This window comes from Bos indicus, chromosome 8, assembly GCF_029378745.1.
Source record: "Bos indicus isolate NIAB-ARS_2022 breed Sahiwal x Tharparkar chromosome 8, NIAB-ARS_B.indTharparkar_mat_pri_1.0, whole genome shotgun sequence".
In the NCBI taxonomy this organism is placed as follows: domain Eukaryota; kingdom Metazoa; phylum Chordata; class Mammalia; order Artiodactyla; family Bovidae; genus Bos; species Bos indicus.
Window position 1 is genome coordinate 94,552,716 of NC_091767.1, and position 25,744 is coordinate 94,578,459.

Genomic DNA, 25,744 nt, shown 5'->3' on the forward strand with positions numbered 1-25,744 from the left:
CATTTTCTGGGCATCAGCTAAGTACAGCAGTCCCCTCCTTAATTGGAGGGGACACACTCCAACACCCCCCAATGGATGCCTAAAACTACAGATAATACCAACCCCTATGTATACTATTTTTTCCTATCACCTGTCATTTTCTTTGAAGGTCAATAGGGCCACTATCACGTAAAATAAAAGTTACTTGGAAATAAGTTCTGTAATACTGTGACAGTCCATCTGATCACCAAAAGGGCCAGGGCAAGGAGCACTTACGGTGTGTGGATGTGCTGGACAGTGGGATGATTCCCATCCCAGGAGGGACACAGTGGGATGATTCCCATCACACCACTCAGAGAAGCATGCCATTTAAAACTTATGAATTGTTTGTTACTGGAATTTTCCATTTAGTATTTTCTGACCATAGCTGATGATGGGTAACTGAAACTGAGGGAAGCAAAACTGCAAATAATGGGGGAGCTAATGCACTCAGGGCTATGCAGTGATGCCCCAGGAAGCTACATGGCTCTTCTAAGGCTCCACCGAGAAGTCCTGAGAACTCAGGGCTATCTTGATAACGCCTCATATTTATCACTCATTCCATCCATGAGAGCTACTTTACGTGTATCATTTCATTTAATCCTTACAACAAACTACTGAGAGCAACATTATTATCACATTATATACAGCCTAAGGCTTTAAAAGGATAACTGGTCGCCATGGTCAAACAGCTAATAAGTGGAAGAATTAGAATTTAAATCCAGATTTATTTTCATTCTGGAGCCAGGAAACCTCAGTCTTCAAACTGAATATTCATAATACTTCCCATTACCTTTTCTAATCTGAAAGAATATCCCAAACTTCAAAAGGACAACATCAAGCCAAACTGTGATGTTTCCCACCACTACTCAATCTCCGATTTTTTAGGACTTTAATTCCTCTGATCAGTAACAGCTATGCAGGGGCCAAGGATTGTAAATGATGACCTTTTGGCTATGATCTGCACGTATGTCTTCACCAGATAATCCGAAATGTTTCTTCCCGTGAGGTTCTGAAGGATGTCAGCAGTATTCTGTTTTCTCTGTCATCAGAAAAACCAAGTGCATGTGTCTTTATGGGCCACAATTGGAACAGAAAACAAATCAAGAACAAAAATGACACATGTTCCTCAAACGTGTACCACAGTGTGAGCAGACCCTGCCCGCAGGGCCTGGACACTGTCATCAGCCGATCACCAAGGCCTGGTCCATTCTGCCCTTTATGCCAAGTCAAGGTGATTCCCAGCAAATTACTCTGAACAGCTAAGCAATAGACCATGAAGTATCATTCTTCACAGTTACAAAAGATTTCTAGGGAGCAGCACCACTGACTATGCCTAGTGAATTTTCTTCATTGGAGTTACACTGATGAAGAGATGAAGTGCTATTTTAAGGAGCAGTAACCACTAAGGACTACTTTTTCAACACTATTTAAAATTCCTTGTCCTCATCCTACAACCTGGATGCTGATAAAGCGGCAGAGAGGCATCACAAGCAAGCCTCTTCCTGAAATTCTCGGAAAAAAATGATTCAGAATTGCTTCTCTCACTCATAGTCTCGGAGGATTGTCAGAGTTATAACCCTCACAGAAGTTTTACGGGCCAGCCTCCCTAATTCAGCAGTGAGGAAACAGGCCCAGGGACTCAGAGTGACCCATCCAAGGTCACCAGCTCCACTAGGGCAGAGGTGGAGATGAAGCTGCGTCTGTCAGTCTGTCCTGGGACACCACCACTGCAGGAGAGGCTGCAGTGTGACTTCCACCGACCACTGATCGGGAGTGTTGTCTCTGGTTGTATCTCAAACAAAGACCTAGGCTGACTTCAAAATATGTCATCCATTCCCTCTTCCCAGTCCACCCTATACCTCACTTACTCAGTCACACCCTGAAAGGACTCACTTGAGGCGGAGGCAGCCCCCCTGCCCCCAGGGGGCACACAGGCAGCATCTTCTTGATTTTGTCGCTGCTACACTGGCAGGTGGGGGAGGGGTTCTCCATTGTCCAGTTTCCATTTCGGAAGAGGTCCGTGATGGTCTGGGGGACTGGGGCAGTGTTCCACTTCTCCTCTCCCACCAAGCAGGGCGTTTCTCTGCAAAGGGACACCAAGGACAGGCTCACCCAAGAGGGTCTGGCCTCTCCTATTGTCTCAGAGCACAGGACCAATCAATAACAACTGCAAATACACATATATCCCCTCACCACCGGGTTACTGATCCGTCCCACAGACTTGTCAGCTACAGACTCATTTTACAGTTAAATACCACAGAACACAAAGAAGGCCTAAGTGCTCATACACTGAACTCAAGTCAACCCAATCACCAGCATTCAATCACTCAGCGCGGGTTCACTCAACAAACATTCACTGAGCATCTACTATGTGCCAGACACTGTCTTGCATATTTGAGAATCTGGGGTGAAGAGACAAAGTCTCTGCCATCATGGAGTTTGTGTTCCCAGGAAAGATTAATTAACAAATAATATAATCTTTGATGGCCAAAATGGAAGCAAAATAAAGGGAGAATGACTGGTGAGAAAGGACCACCTGAAGAGGTCATATATTTCAGCCAAAACCTAAATGATGACAGAGAACAAGCCAGGCAGGGATTGGGGGGGAGAACATTGCAAGCAGAAGCAACAGAGCGCAGGTGAAAAGGTCCCCAGTGTTCTACGAATAAGGAACCACAGGAAGGCAGCAGGGCTGGCATGTGATGAGCTATGAGGAAGAGTGATGGGAGATGAGGAGAAGAGGGAGGCAGGAGTCAGAAGACATATGTTTGATGCTGAAAATCTGGGAAGAATGTCAAGATTCACTTTTACATGTCTTAAAACAAGTAAAGAATTTGCGGGAGTGACCCGAGGTGAGAGTTGTTGGCTCACAAAGAGCTAGGTTGTTTGCGAGCACCCCAGGTGGCAAGTCAAGCATTTATGTCTGAGTTCTGAACTACTGTGAGACCATCAAGTTACTTGCCCTCTTGGAGCCTATTTTCTCCACAAAACTGTAAAATGACTTATTTCAATAGGTCACATTTCAACAAGGCATTTCTAATATCCCTCCCACTTTTAAAACTCTATCATCTGAAGCCGAGCCCCAGCGTTTAGATAATTATTACATCAAATAAACAGTTCTGTGGGTTGCTCTCTGGTTCCAAGTGGAATCTCATCACAAGTCTTATGAAATTTGTCCTTCTCCACCTTGGTCATCTTGTTCTTTAGGAACTGATATTAACCGTCAGGATTTACACTTATTAAGTACTGCTGCTAAGTCACTTCAGTCGTGTCCGACTCTGTGCGATCCCATAGACGGCAGCCCGCCAGGCTCCCCCATCCCTGGGATCCTCCAGGCAAGAACACTGGAGTGGATTGCCATTTCCTTCTCCAATGCATGAAAGTGAAAAGTGAAAGTGAAGGTGCTCAGTCGTGTCTGACTCTTAGCGACCCCATGGACTGTAGCCTACCAGGCTCTTCCATCCATGGGATTTCCCAGGCAAGAGTACTGGAGTGGGGTGCCATTGCCTTCTCCGTATTAAGTACTAAATACTAGCAAATGTTCAGTAAGTGTCCAGAGTTAATTAGAGCCAACAAGTATATAACAGCTATATGTTTAACGAGCACACATTAAAACTTGCACACCCAGGTGATATGCTCACTGGTCTGTCACCTGCAGGCTCACTATCTTCCCTCTAAAACCTGGAATTCAAGTTTGCCCTTCTCCAGGCAACCCACTCTAGTACTCTTGCCTGGAAAATCCCATGGACAGAGGAGCCTGGTGGGCTGCAGTCCATGGGATCGCTAAGAGTAGGACACCACTGAGCGACTACACTTTCACTTTTCACTTTCATGCATTGGAGAAGGAAATGGCAACCCACTCCAGTGTTCCTGCCTGGAGAATCCCAGGGACAGGGAAGCCTGGTGGGCTGCCGTCTATGGGGTCGCACAGAGTCAGACACGACTGAAGCGACTTAGCAGCAGCAGCAGCAGCAGCAGCAGTCTTCCTAAACTTTCCCACGCTCTCCATAATCCTTGAATCTGTGGTTAACAACCTCAAGTGCAAATTCTACCCAAGCCTGGAAACCTGAACCCGCTTCTACCTTCACTGAGCTCTCAGAAGCTCCTCACCACTCTTCACTGTTTTTACTCACACAGATATCTGGACATGCCTTCTCCCCATATACAATGACAGTCAAATGAGTATTTCACTGAATTTATTTATATGCTACCTCCTTTTTTTTTTTAAAAAGGACTTTGAAGGAGAATATGACAAAAATATGCAACTCTGAAAGAAGAAAATGTCCATTTTTATAAAAATTATGTCAACTTTTCAGGCTTTTAGAGTGAAGAAACTGATTAGCAAAACTGCAAATTACGCGTAATAGGAGCCTATCTCTGCGGTCAGGTATAGGAGCTGGGGAAAAGGGATCATTATGAAGTACTATCTAAATTAAATATTAATGTCTAAAGCAGAAAACAAATGTCCATGGTCATTTTCCTGGCAGGATGCTAGAAGAGTCTACTGGTCTGTTACGTTTGTTCCTAGATGCTAGGGTTAAATCACTACATTAGCTCCTTTAAAATAAAAACTGTTTCAAAGGGTAAATGATGGTCATCACCAGGTGGCATACAAGTGACAAAACCAGTGCAGAGAGAAAACCAGGTGACAAACACAAGAAGCCAGCTGTGGAGGGGCTCACAGCTCAGTGGCACTCACGGGATCGGGTTTCCTTCCATACATCGGGTCCCAAAGCCAGGCTTTCCGGTGAGAGCGTTTAAGAGTTCCTGGGTGCTCACATCCTCAGGCGCATCATTACTGTAGATACATGAGAGGCAGTCAGCTTAGCAACGCATTTAAACCATGAATGGGAGAAGAAAAGGCACTTTTTTTTTTTTTTTTTCAAATTTAACACTTTATTAAGTACTTCCTGTGTGCCAAATCCTGCCAAGCTCTTAAAATAGAAACACAGAACCCACCCACAAGTAACTCAGCCTCTGGTTGTTTATTTGGTGTCAAGATAACATACAGCACTCCAAAGTGGAACTTGTGTAAATAAGTGATAAATATGGAGGGGTGCGTACACGTGCACCCACATACATTTACATATATCTATTTTAGTGGGAAGTACATGAATTCATTAAAGATCAGTATTTCAAAAGTACTTTCACAATTAATCATTAGGCATAGACAAGAGGGGTTTTCTAGGAAAAGGAAGGCAGATTTTATAGGCTTAACATTTGCGTGGACAACTGGAAAGCACAAATAATGATGGGCAGAAGTTATAAACACAAAATAAGCCCATGCTCCACAGCCCTGGGCAACACAAGGTCAGCAGCTGGGAAAGAAAAGAAGGAGGTAAAAACCCGCACAAAATAGGAAGAAAGCACAGAATCAGAGAACAGGAAGCTGATTTGCATGCTTATGTTTCCTTTTTCTTTTTAAAGCTTCCCTGAAGCTTCCCTTGGACATCACTGGCACACTTATCCATAGAAAGGTTTGCAAATACTGTGGGACTGAGGAAAACTCCTGCATAAGGAGATGGAGAAATTCCTTTGTTCTTTTGTTTGAAGCACTGGATTGTCACAGGATAGCTATATTTTTGTCTAAAAAAACAGGAGCTATTATATGTAACCTAAAGATGAAATACTCTTGCCTGGAAAATCCCATGGACGGAGGAGCCTGGTAGGCTGCAGGCCATGGGGTCGAGAAGAGTCAGACACGACTGAGCGACTTCCCTTTCACTTTTCACTTTCATGCATTGGAGAAGGAAATGGCAACCCACTCCAGTGTTCTTGCCTGGAGGATCCCAGGGATGGGGGAGCCTGGCGGGCTGCCGTCTATGGGGTTGCACAGAGTCAGACACGACTGAAGCGACTTAGCAAAGATGAAATAATAAATATGTGGGCTGCCCTGTATGGGGTTGCACAGAGTCGGACACGACTGAAGCGACTTAGCAAAGATGAAATAATAAATATGTGAATTGCACTATGTAGAAAACAAGAACTTGGAGGTGTGAGGGTCTGAGTGTATGGAAACCCTGTGTTCAACTGCAAAATAAAGACTTGGTATAAAAATCCAAGTATATTATAGTTCAAGAAGATTCTTCTGCATTGGCAGATTATTTACATAAGGCATGTATGTTCCTGACAACAACGAATAGAGAGGAAATGAGTTCAAAGCCCTGCTACTTCAGGTTTGGTTCACTGCTGTTCTCGCATCTAGCATGAGCTTGTGTGAGGGCTGCAGCCACAGCTGATCAATCCGTGCCCTTGTGTAACCGAGTCCCCCTCCCCTTGGCCCTCAGTATAGTAAACACTCTGGTCAGCCTGAGCCCTCCTCTCCCCCTGGAGGCAGAAGGCAAGTGCATACCTGACAAATGTGTACTGTTCATTGTACATCCAGGGCTGAAGCTCCAGGCTGGGGTACTTGCCAAAGGGTGGCACAATCAAGCTGAACACCAGGGCGATGCAGACAAACACAGCTGGCAGGACAATCTATAACCAGGAGGCAAGGAGGGAGAAGAATTGCCAGAGAAGGACAAAGGTTAGAAAGAAGACCACTTCAAGTCCAGGTAGCCTCAGACCAGCCAGCACTGGGGTGTGTGCAGGGCCTAGTTCCATCAAGACATTCTTGGCAGGTTGGAAGAAGTAGAGGCTGAAATCTAAACCCCTTCCCTTGGGTGAATTTCTGGAAGCTGGCAATACAAGGCCTGAGCTTGTGGCCACCTGGCAGGGGCACCAAGCTGAGGACTTCACAGAGTAAACAGTAGTCACATGTCAGGGTGACTCAGAACACTGGGTCCCTCTTCTCCCTGAAAACCCGAGGAAGACCACAGTGGCCATGAGCCCAGCTCAGCTCTGAGGAAAATCGAGAGCCCAAGCATGGACCAGAAGCCAGAAGAACTGCAGCTTCATTCTGTCTCTCCTTCTTTCTGTCTCTCTCGTGTATCCATGTGAAGTCACAACCCCTATGGCCTCAGTCTTCTTGTCTGTAATCTGCAGACACACTAGGTTACCCATTCAGCTCCCATACTCTGAGAAAATCACTATAGAGCACTGCCTCCATGGAAAGGGAACAGCTGCCATGTCTTTATCTGATGGCCTCAAAAAGCACAATTAATCCTTACTAAACCACCTTAAGAGGGTTTCCCAAGTGGTGCTAGTGGTAAAGAACACGCCTGCCAAGGCAGGAGACATAAGAGATGCGGATTTGATCCCTGAATCGGGAAGATCCTCTGGAGGAGGGCATGGCAACCCACTCTACTATTCCTACGTGGAGAATCCCATGGACAGAGGAGACTGGCAGGCTACAGGCTATGGTCGCAAACAGTCGGACACGATCGAAGTGACTTAGCACTTGAACAACCTTAAACTTTGTACCTTTTCTGAAAACAACTTGTACATATTTTATAAGCAAACTCTAAGCTCCTTCCATTTATTCCTGAGACATTTACCCTTAAAAAAAGAAAAAAAGATTCAAATAATGCTCCTGGTTCTAATGTTCTCAAGTTTCAATGGAGAAAATTAATCATTATGTGATTAATTCCATGGGAAAATACTGTATGAGCATTATCTCATTTAATTATCACTACAACCCTAACTAGTAATATAATTATCACCAATCAAAAAACAAGGTAATTGGGGTTCAGAAAGACTAAGCAACTTGCCCAAGGCCACACAGCCAAGAAGTAGCAAAACCAGAATTCACACATAAATCTATATGCTCCAAACTCATATTCTTTGCATTACCCACATAACTTGTGGGAAAGAATCTCTGTAACTTCTTTATACTTCTTGATTTTGTAGACTGAAATAATTTAATCCTCCCAACACAAGTTAGCATGCAAACAGAGTATAATGAGTCTTTTCTGTTTACTATTTTTTTCTGACCCCTGGTTATCTTTTCTATCAGTTTGCAGTTAAACATCAACTTAGAGAAAAATCAAGTCCCCAATAAGTTCATATGTTGAGTGTATCTGGGCATAGCATCTCTGAAGTTTTGAAAGTTTAATTTGCTCATCCAGTTTTTCTAGACTTTGTCCTTGTTACACTCTCCTCTAAGAGAAAATTAACACACACAGAAATTTCTAATTTGAGACCCATTCCAAGTACTTACTCATAACATATCATAGGTACTATTATCATCCCCATTTTATGGATAAGGAGATTGAGGCTCAGAGAAGTAATCTGTCAACAGATATATAAGTACAAGAAGCAAACTGGGATTGAAATACAGATAATCTGGCTCCAGTGTCCATCTTATAACAACGATGCTACCCTGCTTTCACTAGTTGGGAGCCTATAGTCCACCAAGGAAGCCTGAGTCCTTGGCCAGGAACACACTTCTCACCTGAGCAAAGAATCCTTTCCGACTCCTTCTGGCAATCAGCAGTCTCTTCCACAAAAGGGCCACAAACTGCTGCTGTGTGAGCTTCCAGCCCTTCACCTGGTAGGAACCTTTACCATCCATCCCACTGAGCAGGTCTGTTTCTCTGGATTCTGCAAAAAGCCATCACTAAGGTCATCGATTATACCAGGCATTTTTGACATCCCCAGCCTCCTCCCTCCAGCATCGTTAGCCACCACCTTGGAGGCTTGTGTTTGGAGGTAGAAGTAAAGGAATGAAAGGCTTTTATGACACATTGACGTCCACGGAAAAGGTATGACCCCAAATGTACCACACTAGCAGGCTCTGCCTTTGGTTCTTGTCTGATGAGCACAGAAAAATGAAGGTGGCTTGAGACAACTGAAGAGATGTGTGCACTCATAACAGTTACATCAAGCCATTCAAATGAATCGAGTCATCCTCAATTTCTTACAGAATATTCTGTAAAACAGGCCATGTCTGTAGGCTGACATACTTTGAGAACACATAACAGCAACTTGTCTCCTGCCTATTGTATCTCTGGCTAAAAGGTGGACACATTCAGGTGATCCAAGTGCTAACAATGTATAAAGTGACAGAGAACACGAGAGTTGCACATTGGACAGGAGAGCCCGGAAGGTTTCTGTTCAGAACAGTTTTATAGAAATCCTCACTTATACAAATGATTTCTCACTGCGGTGACCTGACGTCTCACCAATATTTGCTTGATTTCTTGTCTCTCCTTCTCCATCCCAAACACACAGGGATACAGTCTTCGAAAACAGCTAAGTTGAAGGGTACAATCAACTCTAGTAGCAAATTCACCTCACTCTTTCAAAATCATCCACCCATTCAAAGAACATTTATTCCAAAATTAAACACCTAATGAATGCAAGAAAACTGGGACTCTATGGAAATGATAATAAATGGATTCAGAGGAATAAAGGGCTGTCTTTTGATGTGTATCTCGAGTGAGAGGTCTCAGTGCAGTGCAGGAAGTGGGGAGGACAGGCTCTTTCAGGTCTGATCATATGCACAGCACCAGAAGGGGAAAGTGGCTTTTCTCATTCTCTCTCTTCTCTTTAGACCCTGTAGGCATCTATCATCCTGGTTCAAGGGCCTTGAAAGATAACACCAGAGAACACAAGAGGGAAATTCACTTTCAAGCAACAAAACACAGATCTCGCCCAAACGGACCTGGATCTATGTCAGAATCATTTGGATCCATAGCATCGTCTTCAGTAAAAGGGCGAAGACAGCTCTGCTTGTCCCCAAAGACTCGTCTGTTTCGTCTTGCTGGTAAGGTGCCATCTGGAGACAAAAGGAAGGAACTCCACGTTTTATTTGTAATAAAAAAAAATTATCTACATCTTTAAAAGTCTATACAGTAAAAGTAAGAATGTCATAAAACAATTTGAAGGGAAAGGCAAAACCCTGGTGAGCTAAGAGAGCCTACAAGTGGCACAGCCCAGAGGGCATGCAGTCCCTTTGGAGAGTTACCTGAGGTCTCGGCATCCACTCCACTCTCTTCAGCCACTTTGAGAAATATCTGAAAAATGAGAATGAGAGGATTATAATAAGCACCACAGTATGAGAGCAACTGTCATGATTATTACATGACTGAACACACTAGCCCCTAAAGACATAACGTAAAAGCTTCATTTATTGATAACACTTTGTCAGAGTCACTTGGGAGAGAAGCCATTTATTTATACCAGAGAACATTTCCCCAGTGGTGAGAGCTATCAATTCAGAAAGTCATTTTCAAATTAAAGTTATGACATCAGGACACTGCATAAGGTGGAATTTGTTCTGAACCTACAGGGAATGAGCCAAGTGGGCTTCAAGTCTTTGGCCCGAAATCTTTGAACAAGCAAGCATGAAAATAGGCTCTCCAAGACAGGATGATCAGGAGAAGAGGCGTTCCCTGTCACTAGAAATGTTATGGCAGGGTTTCTAACACCAGAAGGCAACCTGAACTAGACAGGCAATTCCCAAACTCTGATCTACAGAGATGCTGCCCAGGAAGCATGCAATAAAAGCACAGACATTAAGGTCTTACCTCCAGGAATTCTGATTCAAAGACCCTGGAGTTGAGCCTTGACATTTTTAGAATATTCGCAGAAGATTCTGCTGCACAGGCTAACTTGGGGACTACTGGGACAGACAACTTTTATATCCCTTCCAACCCTCAAGGTTTCCCTAAAGAGAGGCACTGCTTACACAGTAATAGAGTATGGGCTTTGGAGCTCAAAACCCCTGATCTGAATCCGCTCAGCATCCCTTCATGTCAATTTTCTCATCTTGTTATGAGGATTAAAGGAGTTACAATGACTGAACACAACAAAATACACCCAGGTTAGCCCAAGGCATAAGTAGGTTTTCCATAAATGTTGGACTTTTCCTAGGCATGGCCATGCCTGGTCACACCAGGATCAATCCTCTAATTTCTTTCCTACCATCTCCCACTGAAATCTTAAAGGTCTAACTGGGACCAACACTGCCCAGATGCCAACGACCTAAGGGCTCAGTGCCTACGTCCATGGTGATCCTACTCCCAGTGGACATGCAGGCGGCCTGTCTGGCCCCAGGACTGCGGGCCCTGCTCAGTTCTGACAGTCGGTCACTGAACTTACTTCTTCCAGAGTAGTCTCTGAGATGCCGTAACTGGAGATGCCTAGGTCTGAGAGCCGGTCGTCAATTTCGTGGAAGAGTTCCACAAAGGCTCCCTCTCTGGCAGCCTCGTAGGGCAGCACGTAGGTCAGCTCATGCCCAATGTCTTCCACCAGCCGGGCCTCAGCCACATGCTTCCTGATGAGGTTGGAGATCGCAGAGACATCTGTAGGGACCACAGCACAGATATGATACGGCTTGGCCGGCTCAGAGGCCCCCTTCCTTCACCCTCTGCCAGCTCCTCAGAAGCCCACTGCCTGCACACCACAGCTGGCCCAGATACTGAAATCATTCCACAGGTTCATCTCTGGCCCAAGGGTTCCTGGGGGCATGGACTGGGTCTTATTCACCTTTGCATCACCAAAGCTGGGCACCGTGCAGGCCCTCAGTTTATGGTGGGTAGGTGGGGGGTGGCTGGATGAATGACTTTCTGAGGTTGAAAGCCTAATGTCTATTGCCAAAAAGCTAGGATTCTTCATTGAAAAACTTGACTAAAGGAACCTTAAGAGGTTCTTCATCTTTCTCTTAATCTATTCAAGGAGGATCCTATATTTATCTCAATAGAGGGTTAATCAAACAGTTCATGGAAAGAGAGGTCTTCCTGGGAAGAGCCAGTTGTTAGGGCAGAGAAGACTTGGCCAAGGTAAAGGCTTCCATTCCATATGTGTCACTGGGGACATTGGACATCTAGACATCGCTCCTGAGGGAGGTGTCCAGTGTCCAGCCAGACCCATTCATCTCAGCTGAATGGGTGAGGAGCAACCACCCGCTACCCCAATCATCTCAGCTATCTGGGACACTGCCCTGCCGGCTCCCAGACCAAGCCCCAGGCTCCCCAGCAAGCATTAGGCCAATCCGCCTCTAAGCAGCGCCTGCTCCCGCAGCCACCCAGCCCCAGCCCAGCAGCAAACCTTGAGTCAGCGCCACCAGCCTCTGCACCTCTCCTCCTGTGCCTCCACTCTGCCCAGCTGGGGGAAGCTCAGACACCACCTGAATAAGAAACCCCAGAGTCCTTACCGATGGTCAGTGTGTCACTTTCATGGTCGCTGCCCAGGCCAGCATCAGAACTGCTCTGAGAAACACTGTCCTCCTGATGGCAAAGAAGGAGGTGAGAATGGGTCAGGGACCGAGCAAGGTACAGCCACCACCACCTTCACCGGAGCGGGGCTTCCGAGAGGTTTCTGTGTGTGAGAACTGGAGCAAAAAGTTTCTCCTGAGGGGCATACAGCCAGGCAGTCTTGGCTTCTGAAGCCACTGTCTGATCTAACATGTGTGTGTTGTGTGCACAGGAAGCAGCGCTCTCGAACTCTGGCCTGCCGATGCATACTGTAAGGACCTCCCTGATGGTTCAGTGGTTAAGAGTCTGTGCTTCCACTGCAGGGGGCATGGGTTCAATCCCTGGTCAAGGGATTAGATTCCATAAGCCATGTAGCATGGCCAAAACCCCCCCCACAAACCTATGAGTGCTGTAACCAGGCCCTCACCAACAGTCTTGGGCATGGGATTTACCTGCCTGGTTGTGTTGTTCAGAGCTTCTCAAACTTTAATTTGTGTCTCTTCACCATAGGACCTTGTTAAAATGCAGATTCTGATTTGGCAAGTCTGATTTTGGCCCATGTTTCTGCATTTCTCACAAGTTCCCAAGTGATCCCAATGCCACTGGCCTCAGACTACACTTTGACTCACCAGACACCAGTTAAAAGGTAAATAAGTGGACAGGAGGTCAAGGATGGGATATATTGGTAAGTGTTTTGAGTGCCACTGTTGGAAAACACAAATAAATCTCAGGCATGTACTGCAGTACAGGGGAGAATGTACTTTGTTATTGGGTTCTGGTCCCTCCTGTGTAATGCACTTGTTGGATGACCTTGAACGAACTAAATCCCTACAAGCCTCACTTCCATCATCTAAGATAATAAGTACAGTACCTTCTTCCCAGGGTTGCTTTGTACTCCGAGACGATGTTAAAAAAAAAAAAAAAAAAATAGGCCTACAAACGATAACAATGCTACAACTATTATCATGATTTTCTTTTATGTCCAGAGTCTGCTAGATTGAGTGTTTGGCATGAAATCAGTGTTCGATAAATATTTGCTGTTTTGTAGTTTAAAAGTTTAAGTTGAGAAGATTTAAAGGTAATGAGCAGACTCAGCAGGGCATTCTGCAGCCAAGGCTCTTAACTCTTGGCAAACCTCTCTTCAACAACATTAAGTCCTCTAAGGACCTTTTCCTACACTCACTGTGTCTCCATTAGAAAAAGCAAACGGGATTCAGCAGAGCTAACACGATGGGAACAGAAGTCTCTGTAGCTTTCCATGTAGGAGATACATGACTCCACAGGGCACAGAGCAGGGAGCTGGTGGCCTCAAGGTGGCAGACTGGGGCAGGTATGAACAAACCAGTCATAGCCAAAGAGTCCTGATTCCCCGGACGCACTGAGACTGCAACTCACCTTTTTCAGGTATGACACAGTGCTACTGCTATTTCTGCATGAGCTGAGGGAAGACTCCACGTCCTTCTTGACCAGGGTCAGGTAGTAGCCTGTCCCCAGCTGGTTCTTCAGGAACAGGGAGGAGCCCACGCAGCAGAGCTTCCCATGGGAAATGATGGCGATCCTGTCCCCCAGGATGTCCGCCTCATCCATGTGGTGCGTGGAGAGGATAATGGTGCGGCCTGCCAGGCACAAACACAGGGACATAGCACAGGTGAGGCTGGCCATCTTCACTGCTCACAGGGGCCGAAGCTACAGAAATAAGAGCCGGGGGGGGGGCGGGACGCCTGGGAGAAATACTCCAAGGCTGTGTGCTTGTGACCCCCAGGCGGGTAATGTCGTGAGGACAGCTCTGCATCCTCATAGAACAAAGGGCGGGAATGTTTATCTGGGAACTAGCTTCAGGCTAGCAGTGTGCTAGGTGGTCTACATGCTAGGCCTCATTTAACTAAATTCTTCATAAGATGGGATTCCCCGGTGGCTCAGTTGGTAAAGATTCCACCTGCAATGTGGTAGACCTGGGTTCAATCCCTGGGTTGGGAAGATCCCCTGGAGAAGGGAATAGCCACCCACTCCTGTATCCTTGCCTGGAGAATTCTATGGACAGAGGAGCCTGGCAGGCTACAGTCCATGGGGTCGCAAAGAGTCAGACACAACTGAGCGACTTCCACTTTTCATAAGGTAGGAATTAACCACCATTATAGATAAAGACACTGAGGCAAGTTTAATGGCTTTTCCAAAGTCTTGGGCCAACTTGAGCTGACTCCAAACCTGTGCCCCTTGTACCACACCATCCTATGTATCTTCCACCCTGGTGGCTCAGTGGTAAAGAATCCACCTGCAATGCAGGAGCCCCAGGGAGATGCGGATTCAAGCCCTGGGTCGGAAAGATCCGTTGGAGGAGTGCATGGCAGCCCACTCCAGTATTCTTGCCTGGAGAATCCCACAGATAGAGGAGCCTGGCAGGTTACAATCCATGGGGTCACACAAACTGACTGCAACTCTCCCATCCACTCAAGTGTTCCTCTACTTTGTCAACATGCAAGCGTAGTGCACCACGTGGGGACAGAGATATAGGTCGACACAGTCTCGGCTCTCAGGAATCTGTCTGCGGGGGACCATGATTGTACTAGGCAAGTGAAAGTTCTATGTTGGAGGGGGCCCAGGGGCCCCACAGAGGACGTCCCTTGTCCCCATTTCCCTCCCCCATGCAGGCCCCTAGGGATTGAAGTGAAACTTGAAGTGTCTTGTAAACCAGGCCTCCTACTTGCAGACCAGGGCTGATCTCATAGTTCAGCTTCATATTCTCCTTGAGAAGCAATTCTGGTGCTCTAGCAGGAACAGCCCTGAGATACAGCCAGTCTTTGAAAGCCCCTCCCTCCCCCTTTCTCCCCGCTCCCAGCCCAGAAGACAGAGTAAATACACGTCAGTGACCTTGTCGGTACTTCAGCAGCAGCTCCCATATCCCCCTGCGGGAGTAAGGGTCCACACCGGCTGTGGGCTCATCCAGAATGACAACCTTGGATCCCCCAACAAAGGCCAAGGCCACAGACAGCTTTCTCTGCATTCCACCTACGGCGAGAGGAAACAGGCCCCAGAACAGCCCAGTGAATGACGGCAGAGGGGGCAAGAGACAAGTGGAGGCACCCCCCTGGGGACAAGTCCGGGACATGTTTCTGACCCACCCTTCCCCTCCCTCGAAGCAGGGGACCCTAGGGCAGCCATATTTCGTGTGTGTGTATGTGTGTGTAGAAGGGGAGGTGGAGGAGGAAGGCATCTCTGGGCTTCACCTGACAGCTGACTTGTTTTGCTTTTCAGTTTGCTGGGCGGCAACCCAACATCCAAGGCCATCTGCTCCATCTCAGCTTTCACATGCTTCTCGGAGAGCCCTTTCAGGCGGGCATAGAACCAAATGTGCTCCTCGACAGTCAGCCTGGGGACGGAGGGGCAGGTCACTCTGGGTCCCCAGGACACACAGAACAGTGCCTCCTCACCCAGAACATGACAGGCACATTTTTCTTTCCCCACTTTTTTTTTTTTTTGTTAACTTTATTCATTTTTGCAAGATAATCTCAAGGAAGGATTCAAGGCAGAACCACAGTAAGCAGCCACATGAGCTGCTCCAGAAACATCACCAAAACTGTGACAGGTCACATCCACTCTATTCCCCGCGGGCCTGATGGCCACCCATCAGGCAGCAGCAGGTCCTCAGAGAACCTTTCTCCATGGTCCCACCAACCAAGGAGCTGCCCAGCCTTAGCCTGGAGCAACTCCCTTGAACCTCAAAGGACCTCAGCTCCGACAGAAGAAGGACCCCTGTAGAGGACACAAGCCTGAGCTGCCCACTTAGATAAGAGAAAACCGGGGGCCCAGAAGGGGGTGCCCTTGCCCAAGGTCACAGAGCTCAAGTCTCTGTCTGCTCACCACAGGGGCTCCCTGATTGCTGATGGGCAAGCTGAATGGGAGCAAAGTTCTGAGCAGGAAACACGGAGCCCACACACTGAGGGCCCTGGGGTACCACCAGGTGAAAGCTGTGGCAGCCTCAGGGAGGGTGAGTGGGGAGAGAGGCTTCCTTACTCTAGAAGGACAGCGACAGACAGCACTGTTTCCCCAGTCCTCATCCACCGCTGGACCAATGTAACACCTCTCACCCCACAACTCACTTTTCCAAAACTGAAGGACAACCAGGTCTCAACATGTCCAGGAAGGTGAGGCCTGCTACCCCTAAAGGTGGTAAAAATGCTTAAGTCCAACTCTGCCCATCACTCCTGACACACCTCCATAGAGGAGCTGCTGGTACTCACATGTCAAACAGCACGTTATGCTGGGGACAGACCCCCAGGTTCTGCCGGATGGTGCTCATCTCGGAGCGTATGTCTTTCCCTAGGATGTAGGCAGTGCCCGAGGTGGGAGGGAACAACCCAGTTAGGATGGACCTGAGGAAAAAATGTGAAAGTACAGGAGTCAGCGTTAGCCCTCCTGCCCTGGAGACGCTCCATTCTAGGCTGCAGAGCCCGGGAGGAAAGCAGGGGCAGCAACCCTCCACCCTCTTTCCTTCCTAAGAGACCCCAAGGGACACCCACACAGCAAAGGACTCTTTGCCTCAGTGAACAGATAGGGGTAGGCCTGTGTGTTGGAAATGGCAATTTTAGCACACACATTTTTTAAATAAAGATTCCGATTTGCAATGGGAAGTACACTTTAAAACACACATTTTTTATGCCTAAAATCATGTTCAAGTCAAATGGACAAAGTAGAACCAATTATTTAAAGACGAAAATAATTTGTGTGTTAGGATTTTTTAGATTTTAAAGATTTTCTGCAATTTTTGCAATATATTAATTGTGCATTTAAAAAATACATAATAGGAAAAAGAGGTTACCTCCCCCACCACCAACATACCCTCTGAAATGGTTGATGGGCTACACTGAAAGCCACTGAGGGTAACTCTGGTATGTTTATGGCCCATGTTCCCTTCTGAAACTGCTCATTATTAAGGTTCTTATCGGTCCCAGAGAAGGCAGTCTTACAGCCAGCTGCCCAGCTGTTCCTCACATCTGCTTAGAGACAGAGTTTCCAGAAATTGCCTTGTCTCTCCAACACAGCCTATCTTCCTTTTCACATTCTTGCCTCCTAATCCTGACCAAACCAGTCCCAAAGAAACCCTTTCTCAGATCTGTCACAACATCAGGTTCTAAAACACTGCAGAATTTTGAGAACCAAATGGGAAAGGTCATCAAAAGGTCCCCAGCCTATTTTAACCCGAAGATAGGAAAATCCAGCATTTGGAAAACATTCTCGTGATTAGGTGATATTTTTATACTCATCAACTCCTTATGCACTCTGCCCTTGCCTGGGTAAGCAACACAATGTCCTTAGGCATGGAGAAGGCAATGGCACCCCACTCCAGTACTCTTGCCTGGAAAATCCCATGGACAGAGGAGCCTGGTGGGCTGCAGTCCATGGGGTCGCTAAGAGTCGGACATGACTGAGCGACTTCACTTTCACTTTTCACTTTCATGCATTGGAGAAGGAAATGGCAACCCACTCCAGTGTTCCTGCATGGAGAATCCCAGGGACAGGGAAGCCTGGTGGGCTGCCGTCTATGGGGTCGCACAGAGTCGGACATGACTGAAGTGACTTAGCAGCAGTAGCAGCAGCAGTCCTTAGGTATGAGTTTCTGACTATAGGAAAGACCCTTACTGCGGCTGATTCTCAGACAGCTACACCCTCTTCTTACATGGTGGTGGTCTTGCCAGCTCCATTGTGGCCCAGGAAGGAGGTGATCTGCCCCTCGTAGAAATTCAAGGCCAGGCCATCCACAGCCACCTTCATGCCATCCCGGTAAACCTTCATCAGGTTCTGAATGGACACACCCAGTTTCAGATGGGTGGGTTCCTCCTCCATGCAGACTGCGAGAAGACAGGACACAAATGAGCCCACCGAAGACACTAACAAGTGGGAGGTCAAGACGTAGGGTCTTGTAATTTTACAACTGTCCGTTCTCCATGGCTATTTCTGTTTCTCAGGCAAGCAGGCAACAAATCTTTAATTAGGGCCTAACTGGGCACTAGTGTTGGTGATCGGAATACAGTAAGAAAGGTGCAGAGAGGCTGGGGAAGAAGAGGAGGGATGGCAGGAGGAGCAGCTGGATCAGCAGGCAGGGGCAGGTAGTAAGGGATCTCGTAAGCCATACCAAGGACATCACACGTCACCACTGGCAAGTGGGGGCAGGGCACAGAAGAATTCAGCAGAGGAGGGACTTCTGAATGATTTAGGAAGCCATACTGGGCACAAAGTACGTGTATATGTGTGTGAGGGACAGGTGGAGGTGAAGGGGAGATCAAAAGTCACTTTTTTTTTTTTTAATGAAGCCAAGAAAGCAAAGGAAATGTCCCTTAGGAACTCAGAGAGCAACTCCCCCAGAAGTCAACAGCACTGGACAAAAACGCAGTCAAGAATTTGGAAAGGGGCACCTCATGTGATGTCTCTGCCCCCAAGGTGGTTTTAGACTCTTCAAGGAGGAAGCCACTCCTTGCCCCCTCAAGGAGGGCCAGGAGGGGAAGCAGCACAGCAGTCAGGGGGACGCAGGTCAGTAAAACTCACTTTCTGATGCTCCCTTGTGGCTGGAACCAGGGTGGCTCTTCTCATCACTTTCCTCGCCAAACCAGTAGGACTTAGTGCAAGGGAAATACCAGGGCCTGGGGATTCCATACTGGCCTAAAATCCAAGCACAGATGTGAGCCAAATTATGTAATGCCCCAGCAACCCCCAGGTATCCCAGCCAGGTATCCCAGACACAGCTTCCTTGATGTCTCCCCCTGACACAGCTGTTGGGAGACAGGACAGAATGGAATGGAGGTGGGGAGGAGGGGCTAACATTTGCTGAGCTCTACTATGTATGACAAACACCCTGCACTTCTCTGAATCTTGCCAGCAACCCCATGAGGCAGGTTATCATTCCCACTTTAGAGATGAGGAGACTGAGGGATTAGTGGCCCACTCAAGATCACTCAGCCAGTGAAGTGAAGGACTCAGAATCTGAATCCGGATCTGTACAATACAAAATTGCACATTCAGTGTGGGACATTCAAGTAGTCCAAGTAGGGATGGGTAATCAATATTCCATGGCCACTCCTTTGGAGAAAAATCAGAAAGTGAACCAGAAAGGGTTAAACCTCGCTCTCTCAGAATTTGATCTTCTATGAAAATATATCCAAGGGAGGCTCAGTCAAGAAGACTTATTATGGAAGTATAAAAATGAACTTTTATGACTTTTGATTAAAACACAGGCAAGGGCTTAGCACCAATATGTATCTTGTTATTCACAAGCTGTACTCAGGAAACAGAACCTCTGCTGGTGGTAACTCAGGGGAAACAGAATTCGAGACCTGGTTCAGCTTGAGAGGACTCTGCTGGGCAAGGTGACTCAGTGTAACTCACTTGGGTTCACCTCCCAGCACCTACTCTTACCAGTTATGTGGCCACAGGTAAGTTATTTAACTTCTTTGCATCATACTTCTCTCATTTGCAAAAACTGGGTAGAACAGCAACTCCTTCCCAGCAGTCTTATGAGTATTAAATTGAACCAAAGCATCATTTATAAGACACTGTGCAGGTGCCTGGCACACAGTGCTCAAGAAATAAGAGTTAGGTCAGTAGTACAAGCTGTACTTTTAGCATCAGTAGCTTCTTCTTAGAGGTAATTTGTTTGCCATTAGGTCTAAAGCCCTAACCACTTTCCAAGGAGACCCGGGCCCTGCAGAAATTCCAGCACAAAGTGAGGAAAATGACACGGTTAGAAATTTCTTTTTCCTGGATGAAGACAAAAGCAGTGTGGAAGTCCAGTGTACCTGGAAACACAGCCTCGATGTACCACGTCATCACCCCATAGAGAAAGGTGTCAAACAGCATCATGGAGACGGAGGTGGTGAGGTTGAAGCCATCTTCCTCTGTGGGGCTCTCAAAGAGGTTGTCCCACTGTACCCCAATGCCCTGCTCCTCGAAAAGGGCGAAGTACTCACAGCCGAACCCAAAAGCCACAGGAGACATCAGGCTCTGTACAAAAGAGGCAAAATTCATTCATCCATCTCCTTGTCTCTCATTTTCCTATCACTGCTAATGTAAATGCCACCTGGAGAAATGTGAATTTGCAAAATGGATCAATTACAAGATATGGAAATATTCATCTACAGAGTCCCTTCAGGGGAGTGGGCTCCTTGACAGCATATAAAGTGATTCTATTTATAAGCACTCATTATGCACACACATTTCAGAAATGCATATATGATGGCATATAAAACTTTTAGAATTTTATGCTTCTAAAGATGCCTCAAGGGCTCAGCAACTGTACCTTATACATGCACATACACACACACACACACACACACACACACACAGGCATTTGTCAGGGTCCTCTCAAGCTCCCGGCTTGGTCAGTAAAGGGCTCAGTGTCACAGGAACCTGTCTGGGGCTGCTGATGCCTAATGGATGCCTTGGAGCATCTTATAGAAAACTCAGAAAACAACTCACTCTTACTGGGACTTGCATACTTTCAAAGGCCTCTCCTCCTCTGTACAAGGGAAGGGAGTAAAGGCAGGGATTTGTGGGGAGATGGGGCACCTGTTCCTCAGTCTTGAAGTTTAGAAAATGTTACTCAAGTTAAACTCCATATTGGACACAAGGAAGATAAAGGTCCAGAACAAGCCAGCTCTGACCTCAAGAACTTTCAGTTCTATCTCTGACTGTGACTTTGTGGTGAGCTTAACATGGCCAACAGAGCTGGGAGATAAAAGGCAGATAAAAGGGAATGCTCTAAAGTCATTCCCCAGGGCCATTTACCCCCAGCTGGCCCATGGTGCAGTCTGGCTCCCTCAAAATTATCATTCGATTCAATTCAACCACTGTTCACTCAGAGGACTAAAGATAAACTACTGAGTAAGACACAGTCCCTGCCTTCAAGGAGCATACAATCTAGAATTGAGGTTTAAGTCCCCGTGGAAAGAGAATCTCTTATCTTCTGTTCTCAGCTTGGACTACAAAGCAGAGGTGAAATACCAGGGGTGGCTGCGACTGCAGGTACTGCCGAAGGGCCAGAGGGACTCACCACGAAGATCTTGAGGGTAAAGCCCACGTAGTCTTGCCACGCCACGCACAGGACATAGGGCAGGTATAGCATGAAGTAAATGATGCCCCCGCAGGCGGCCGCCAGGTTGGCTCTGGAGAAGAGCGTGCTGATCAGGAAGCACTGCAGGATGGTCACCGTGGCGAACACAGACAGAAAGACAAACACCACGCTGGGGTCGCTGTAGGGAAGCAGGTTTCCTAACTGGGAAGAAAGAGACCAAGTAAGACTCTCAATAAGCAATGATCCGTGGGAAGCAGCCAGGGCTTATTAAAGTCATCTTAAAAGACAATATAGAGAAACAGCGCTGTTCATTTTTCTGGTGAGTGAAATGAACTCCACAGAAGGGAAATGACCAGCCCAAGACCACACAGCAAACGAACAGTAGAGTCAGAACAAAGTCCAGGCTTGATATTCACCAAGGTTCACCTCAATAGACAATTCTGTTCATTGTTTCTCCAAGAAATAATATCACCTTTTATAAGGACTATGAGCACCAAGAAAGAATTGCAAGAGATAGCATCCTACATGACCTCTCTCTCTGAAAGCCAAGAAAAATGGCCAGGCCATCTTAACATCCCCTGTAAGAATGTGCCATGGATTCTGGAGCCACATAACCATCCAAACTCTGTGGACCTGTCAAGTTTCTCCCAAGTAGTTGGTTCTGTTTCACAAGGACCTGCTGCTGCTGCTGCTAAGTCACTTCAGTCGTGTCCGACTCTGTGTGACCCTATAGATGGCAGCCCACCGGCTCCGCCATCCCTGGGATTCTCCAGGCAGGAACACTGGAGTGGGTTGCTATTTCCTTCTCCAATGCATGAAAGTGAAAAGTGAAAGTGAAGTCGCTCAGTCCTGTATGACTCTTAGCAACCCCATGGACTGCAGTCCACCAGGCTCCTCCATCCATGGGATTTTCCAGGCAAGAGTACTGGAGTGGGGTGCCATTGCCTTCTCCATCACAAGGACCTACCAGCACACAATTGGAAGAGCAGCTCACACCCACCAGCCACAAGACCCCCATCCTGGCCACAGAGGTCAGGCCTGGCAGTCAGATATCAAAGCATGAGGGGGGCTTGATTTCAGCAAGAACAGCTCTGCCATACTGCCAGGTGACCTCAATGAAGTCCTTAACCTTCCTTGGCCTCATTTCCTTGTATGTTAAATGGGTTCCTTAGTGAGGACGTCATAAGACAGCATGCTGCTGCTGCTGCTGCTGCTAAGTCGCTTCAGTCATGTCCGACTCTGTGCGACCCCATAGATGGCAGTGCACTAGGCTCCCCTGTCCCTGGGATTCTCCAGGCAAGAACACTGGAGTGGGTTGCCATTTCCTTCTCCAATGCATGAAAGTGAAAAGTGAAAATGAAATCACTCAGTTGTGCCCAATTCTTAGCAACCCCATGGACTGCATGCAGCCCACCAGGCTCCTCCGTCCATGGGATTTTCCAGGCAAGAGTACTGGAGTGGGGTGCCATGCCTTCTAAGCATACGCATGTGTTTTAAATAGTGTTTGGCAATCAGTAAGTGCTCACTTGTAATGATTAGTAGCTAGTTTTCAATTGTTAGTTCCTTTTCCTTGGTACCCCTCTGCTTTTAAAAACATTTATTTTTAAAAGATGTATTCTTTAATGAAACAGTTGAGAAAAAAATTGGCACGTAAGTCTATTAAAGTAAGGGGTGGACACAGAACCGCACTGTACAGAGTCCCCTTCATGGAAAGGCTTGCTGACTGGCTGTCAGTGGACAGCCTCAGGCAGCAACTGCTCTGGGTTTGTCCCAGCTGCAGAAAGCTGCCCAGCCCTGGGGCACATCTTTCCAGTTACTAATTGAGGGGCCTGGGACAATGGATTGTCAGAGAGGGAGGCCTTGGGGTAACCTAAAGGGCTGGACATTTCAACTCCATGGCCAGAGTGCCCAGGGGCTTAGCCATGCACCACAGTTCAACTCCTGTCTGTGCTCAATCCTGCATCCTCTCTGTTCCTTGTATAGATATAGATCCCTAAGAAATAAACATACACCAAACTCTTATCTCAGCCTCTGCTTCCAGAAAATCTAAACGTAAACAGTATCTATCCTTCTGATTATGGTTTTTAGAATTCTGGCAGAATCATCAACCAATACATACACCTAGGAAAATGAATAACTCTCAGATACTGTCACAAGCCATTGCGAAGCAGACAGCATGGTGTAGTTAAGCACACGCTCACCTAGGACATGAGGCTCCTAGGTTCAGTCCAGCCTAGCTATACTAACCAACTGGGTTGACACTGGGCAAGTTGCTGCCCTTCTCAGGGTCTCTCCAAGTTTCATCACTTTTCCCAATTATAAAATGAAGGAATTGCAGGAACTGCACCTCTGATCCTATCCCTCCCAAACAATCTGTGCTTTTCTTCTGATCCGGTAGCCCGGGGGGGCAGAGGGAGGAGCCAGTGAAGCAGTCTTACTTTCAGGATGACCACCAGTAGGCCGGCGCTCACGAGCAGAGGGATGAGGCTGCTGATGAACCAGCTGAACCAGAGGATACCGTTGTCCAGGCCCATGATGCGCATGGTCTCTTTCAGCCGCGCCTCCTTCTCGTACACAATGCCCTTGATGATCACAGCCACTGAGTAGATCCAGGCCAGCGTCATGAACAGAGGCATGGACCGGCTCATGACCCGCAGGAAGCTGGAAGGGTAGGGGAGGATTAAAGGCAAGAGTGAGCCAGGCTCCTGGGCCAACAACTCTGGGCTGGCATGCAAGAGGAATCACCAGGACCAAGCCCGAGATGGGCAGACCTGTGCACCCTGACAAGAATGCTTCGTGAGCGGGGCAATGCAGTGATTACAAACTATTAACAAAGTGATGCCAAAGTTCTTTGAGGGCTTGCTTTAGTAGCTAGATAACTATCAGAGGTCATTAAACTAAATGTGGTTTTAAAGTACTAAAACAAAGCCAACAAAACCAAAAACCCAACTCATTGTCTCATGAAAGTTCAACATCTTCAAGGTCTTCTCACTATCAGCTTGCCTTGCACAACTGTTACGACAGATGGTGCAGAAACACACTTTATGCAGCTCCTGTCAGTAACATTTCAGATTTCAGATTCCAAACTAGAAAATGAAATGCAGCGAAGTCAAAGGGATACAGAATCTAGACTCTAAAACTCAAGGTTCAAGTCTCAGCTTTACCACTTAGGCACTTACAGGGTATGTGACAACAGGCGTGTCCCCATCTTAATATGTCCTTTCTAGAGTAAAGCTTTGCTTAGGGGCGTCATTGGAAAATACTGGCTAGTCTTTCTGAAGGTGAAAAACAAGATAAATCCAGGTGAACCGAACAGCTAGAATGAACCCTGCAAGTAAAAGTGTGGTTCAATAAGAAGCTGGGAGAGATACAAGGAGAGTAACCCTGCTACTTCTGCACTCTGATCTCTATACACACACACACACACACACACACTCACTCTCACCCTCACACAACAGAGAATGAAAGAGTTTCCAGAATTTGGAAGAGACATGACATACTTCAGATGCCTGCAATAACTACACCTCTGCCCCATTCTTGCTCTCACAAGAAATCATGAGCCATAGAGCCACAGACCCCACTTGGTAGCACAGTGACTAAGCACTCAAAGGTTATCTAAAAAGTCTAAGATAAAATGGACTTGTTCAGTTTTATTTGCATTGTTTGAAAATGTGGCTTACCACTTTCTGAGAGAAGAAGAAAAACTGATGTGAAGTTAGCTTTTCAAGGTCCGTAACACCGCGCCTCTGTATTTGGGGGACGTATGGATGTGTGAATATATTTGGCATGTGCTCGTCCTGACACATTTTAAACTTGGAGATTGGGCCAATTTTGACCAAAAGGATAGGGTATGAAAAATAAAAGTTCTAGTAACCATAGACCAGAAAGGAGTGAGGATTACTGGTGTGTGGTGTGTGTTCATGTGTGCCTGTGCCTCAAACTGTCAACTACCTACATCTAGCATCTTATTTCCTGAAATCTCCACACAACTTCAAAAACAGCTGCTTTGCAGTAGCCATAGTCTTGTTTTCATCAATTTTTTGACCAGTATCAACACACATATAAAATAAATTTAACCAAAGCATTCTGTTTCCTCTCTTGGCATGTGTGTGTGTGTGTATACACACCCCACCTGCGGACAGTGCTAACCAGTTAAGTAAAGGTGGCAGCTTACTGGTAACTCACATGTCATCAACATAACAGGGGTAAGGCATCTGCTGCATGTACACGCCAGTTTTCTTCTCTGTGCCCGTCAGCACCCTGATGATTGCCTGCTCCACCACATCCTGCAAGTAAGCGAAGCCTCCCCAGACATACCGCATATCTTCAAAGGGGTCAGCCCGAGGACCAGGGTCCCAGTACCTTAAATCAAGCCACAGATGATTGAACATTCCTTAGAACCACACAACAAAAATTTCAATCACCCACAAGCCTTCAGAGCCACTGTTTTTATTTCTGCATCGTACTTTGTGGTCTCAGTGACGCGTGCGTGCACACTAAATTGCTTCAGTCTTGTCCGACTCTTAGGGATGCTATGGACTGTAGCTCCTCTGTCCATGGGATTCTCTAGGCAAGAATACTGGAG

At 46.8% G+C, this 25,744-nt stretch overlaps 1 protein-coding gene across 3 annotated transcripts in view; it reads right to left on the reverse strand.

Moving 5' to 3' along the window:
- ABCA1 (ATP binding cassette subfamily A member 1) overlaps window positions 1–25,744 on the reverse strand; it is a 137,593-nt gene that overhangs the window by 23,196 nt on the left and 88,653 nt on the right. For 2 of the 3 annotated variants that reach the window (XM_019966667.2, XM_019966668.2), the window contains exons 14-32: window positions 25,345–25,521; window positions 23,598–23,820; window positions 21,139–21,360; window positions 19,886–20,090; window positions 18,639–18,752; window positions 17,773–17,944; window positions 16,337–16,468; window positions 15,323–15,465; window positions 14,967–15,104; window positions 13,494–13,714; window positions 11,953–12,031; window positions 11,005–11,207; window positions 9,869–9,917; window positions 9,566–9,679; window positions 8,354–8,502; window positions 6,374–6,498; window positions 4,721–4,819; window positions 1,915–2,104; window positions 966–1,060 (exon numbers count right to left, since the gene is read on the reverse strand). In XM_019966667.2, coding sequence (XP_019822226.2) covers window positions 966–1,060; window positions 1,915–2,104; window positions 4,721–4,819; window positions 6,374–6,498; window positions 8,354–8,502; window positions 9,566–9,679; window positions 9,869–9,917; window positions 11,005–11,207; window positions 11,953–12,031; window positions 13,494–13,714; window positions 14,967–15,104; window positions 15,323–15,465; window positions 16,337–16,468; window positions 17,773–17,944; window positions 18,639–18,752; window positions 19,886–20,090; window positions 21,139–21,360; window positions 23,598–23,820; window positions 25,345–25,521 — 2,850 coding nt within the window. Of the gene's footprint in view, window positions 1–965; window positions 1,061–1,914; window positions 2,105–4,720; window positions 4,820–6,373; window positions 6,499–8,353; window positions 8,503–9,565; window positions 9,680–9,868; window positions 9,918–11,004; window positions 11,208–11,952; window positions 12,032–12,058; window positions 12,132–13,493; window positions 13,715–14,966; window positions 15,105–15,322; window positions 15,466–16,336; window positions 16,469–17,772; window positions 17,945–18,638; window positions 18,753–19,885; window positions 20,091–21,138; window positions 21,361–23,597; window positions 23,821–25,344; window positions 25,522–25,744 lie in introns of all 3 variants that reach the window. The other variant, XM_019966669.2, reaches the window with a different exon arrangement.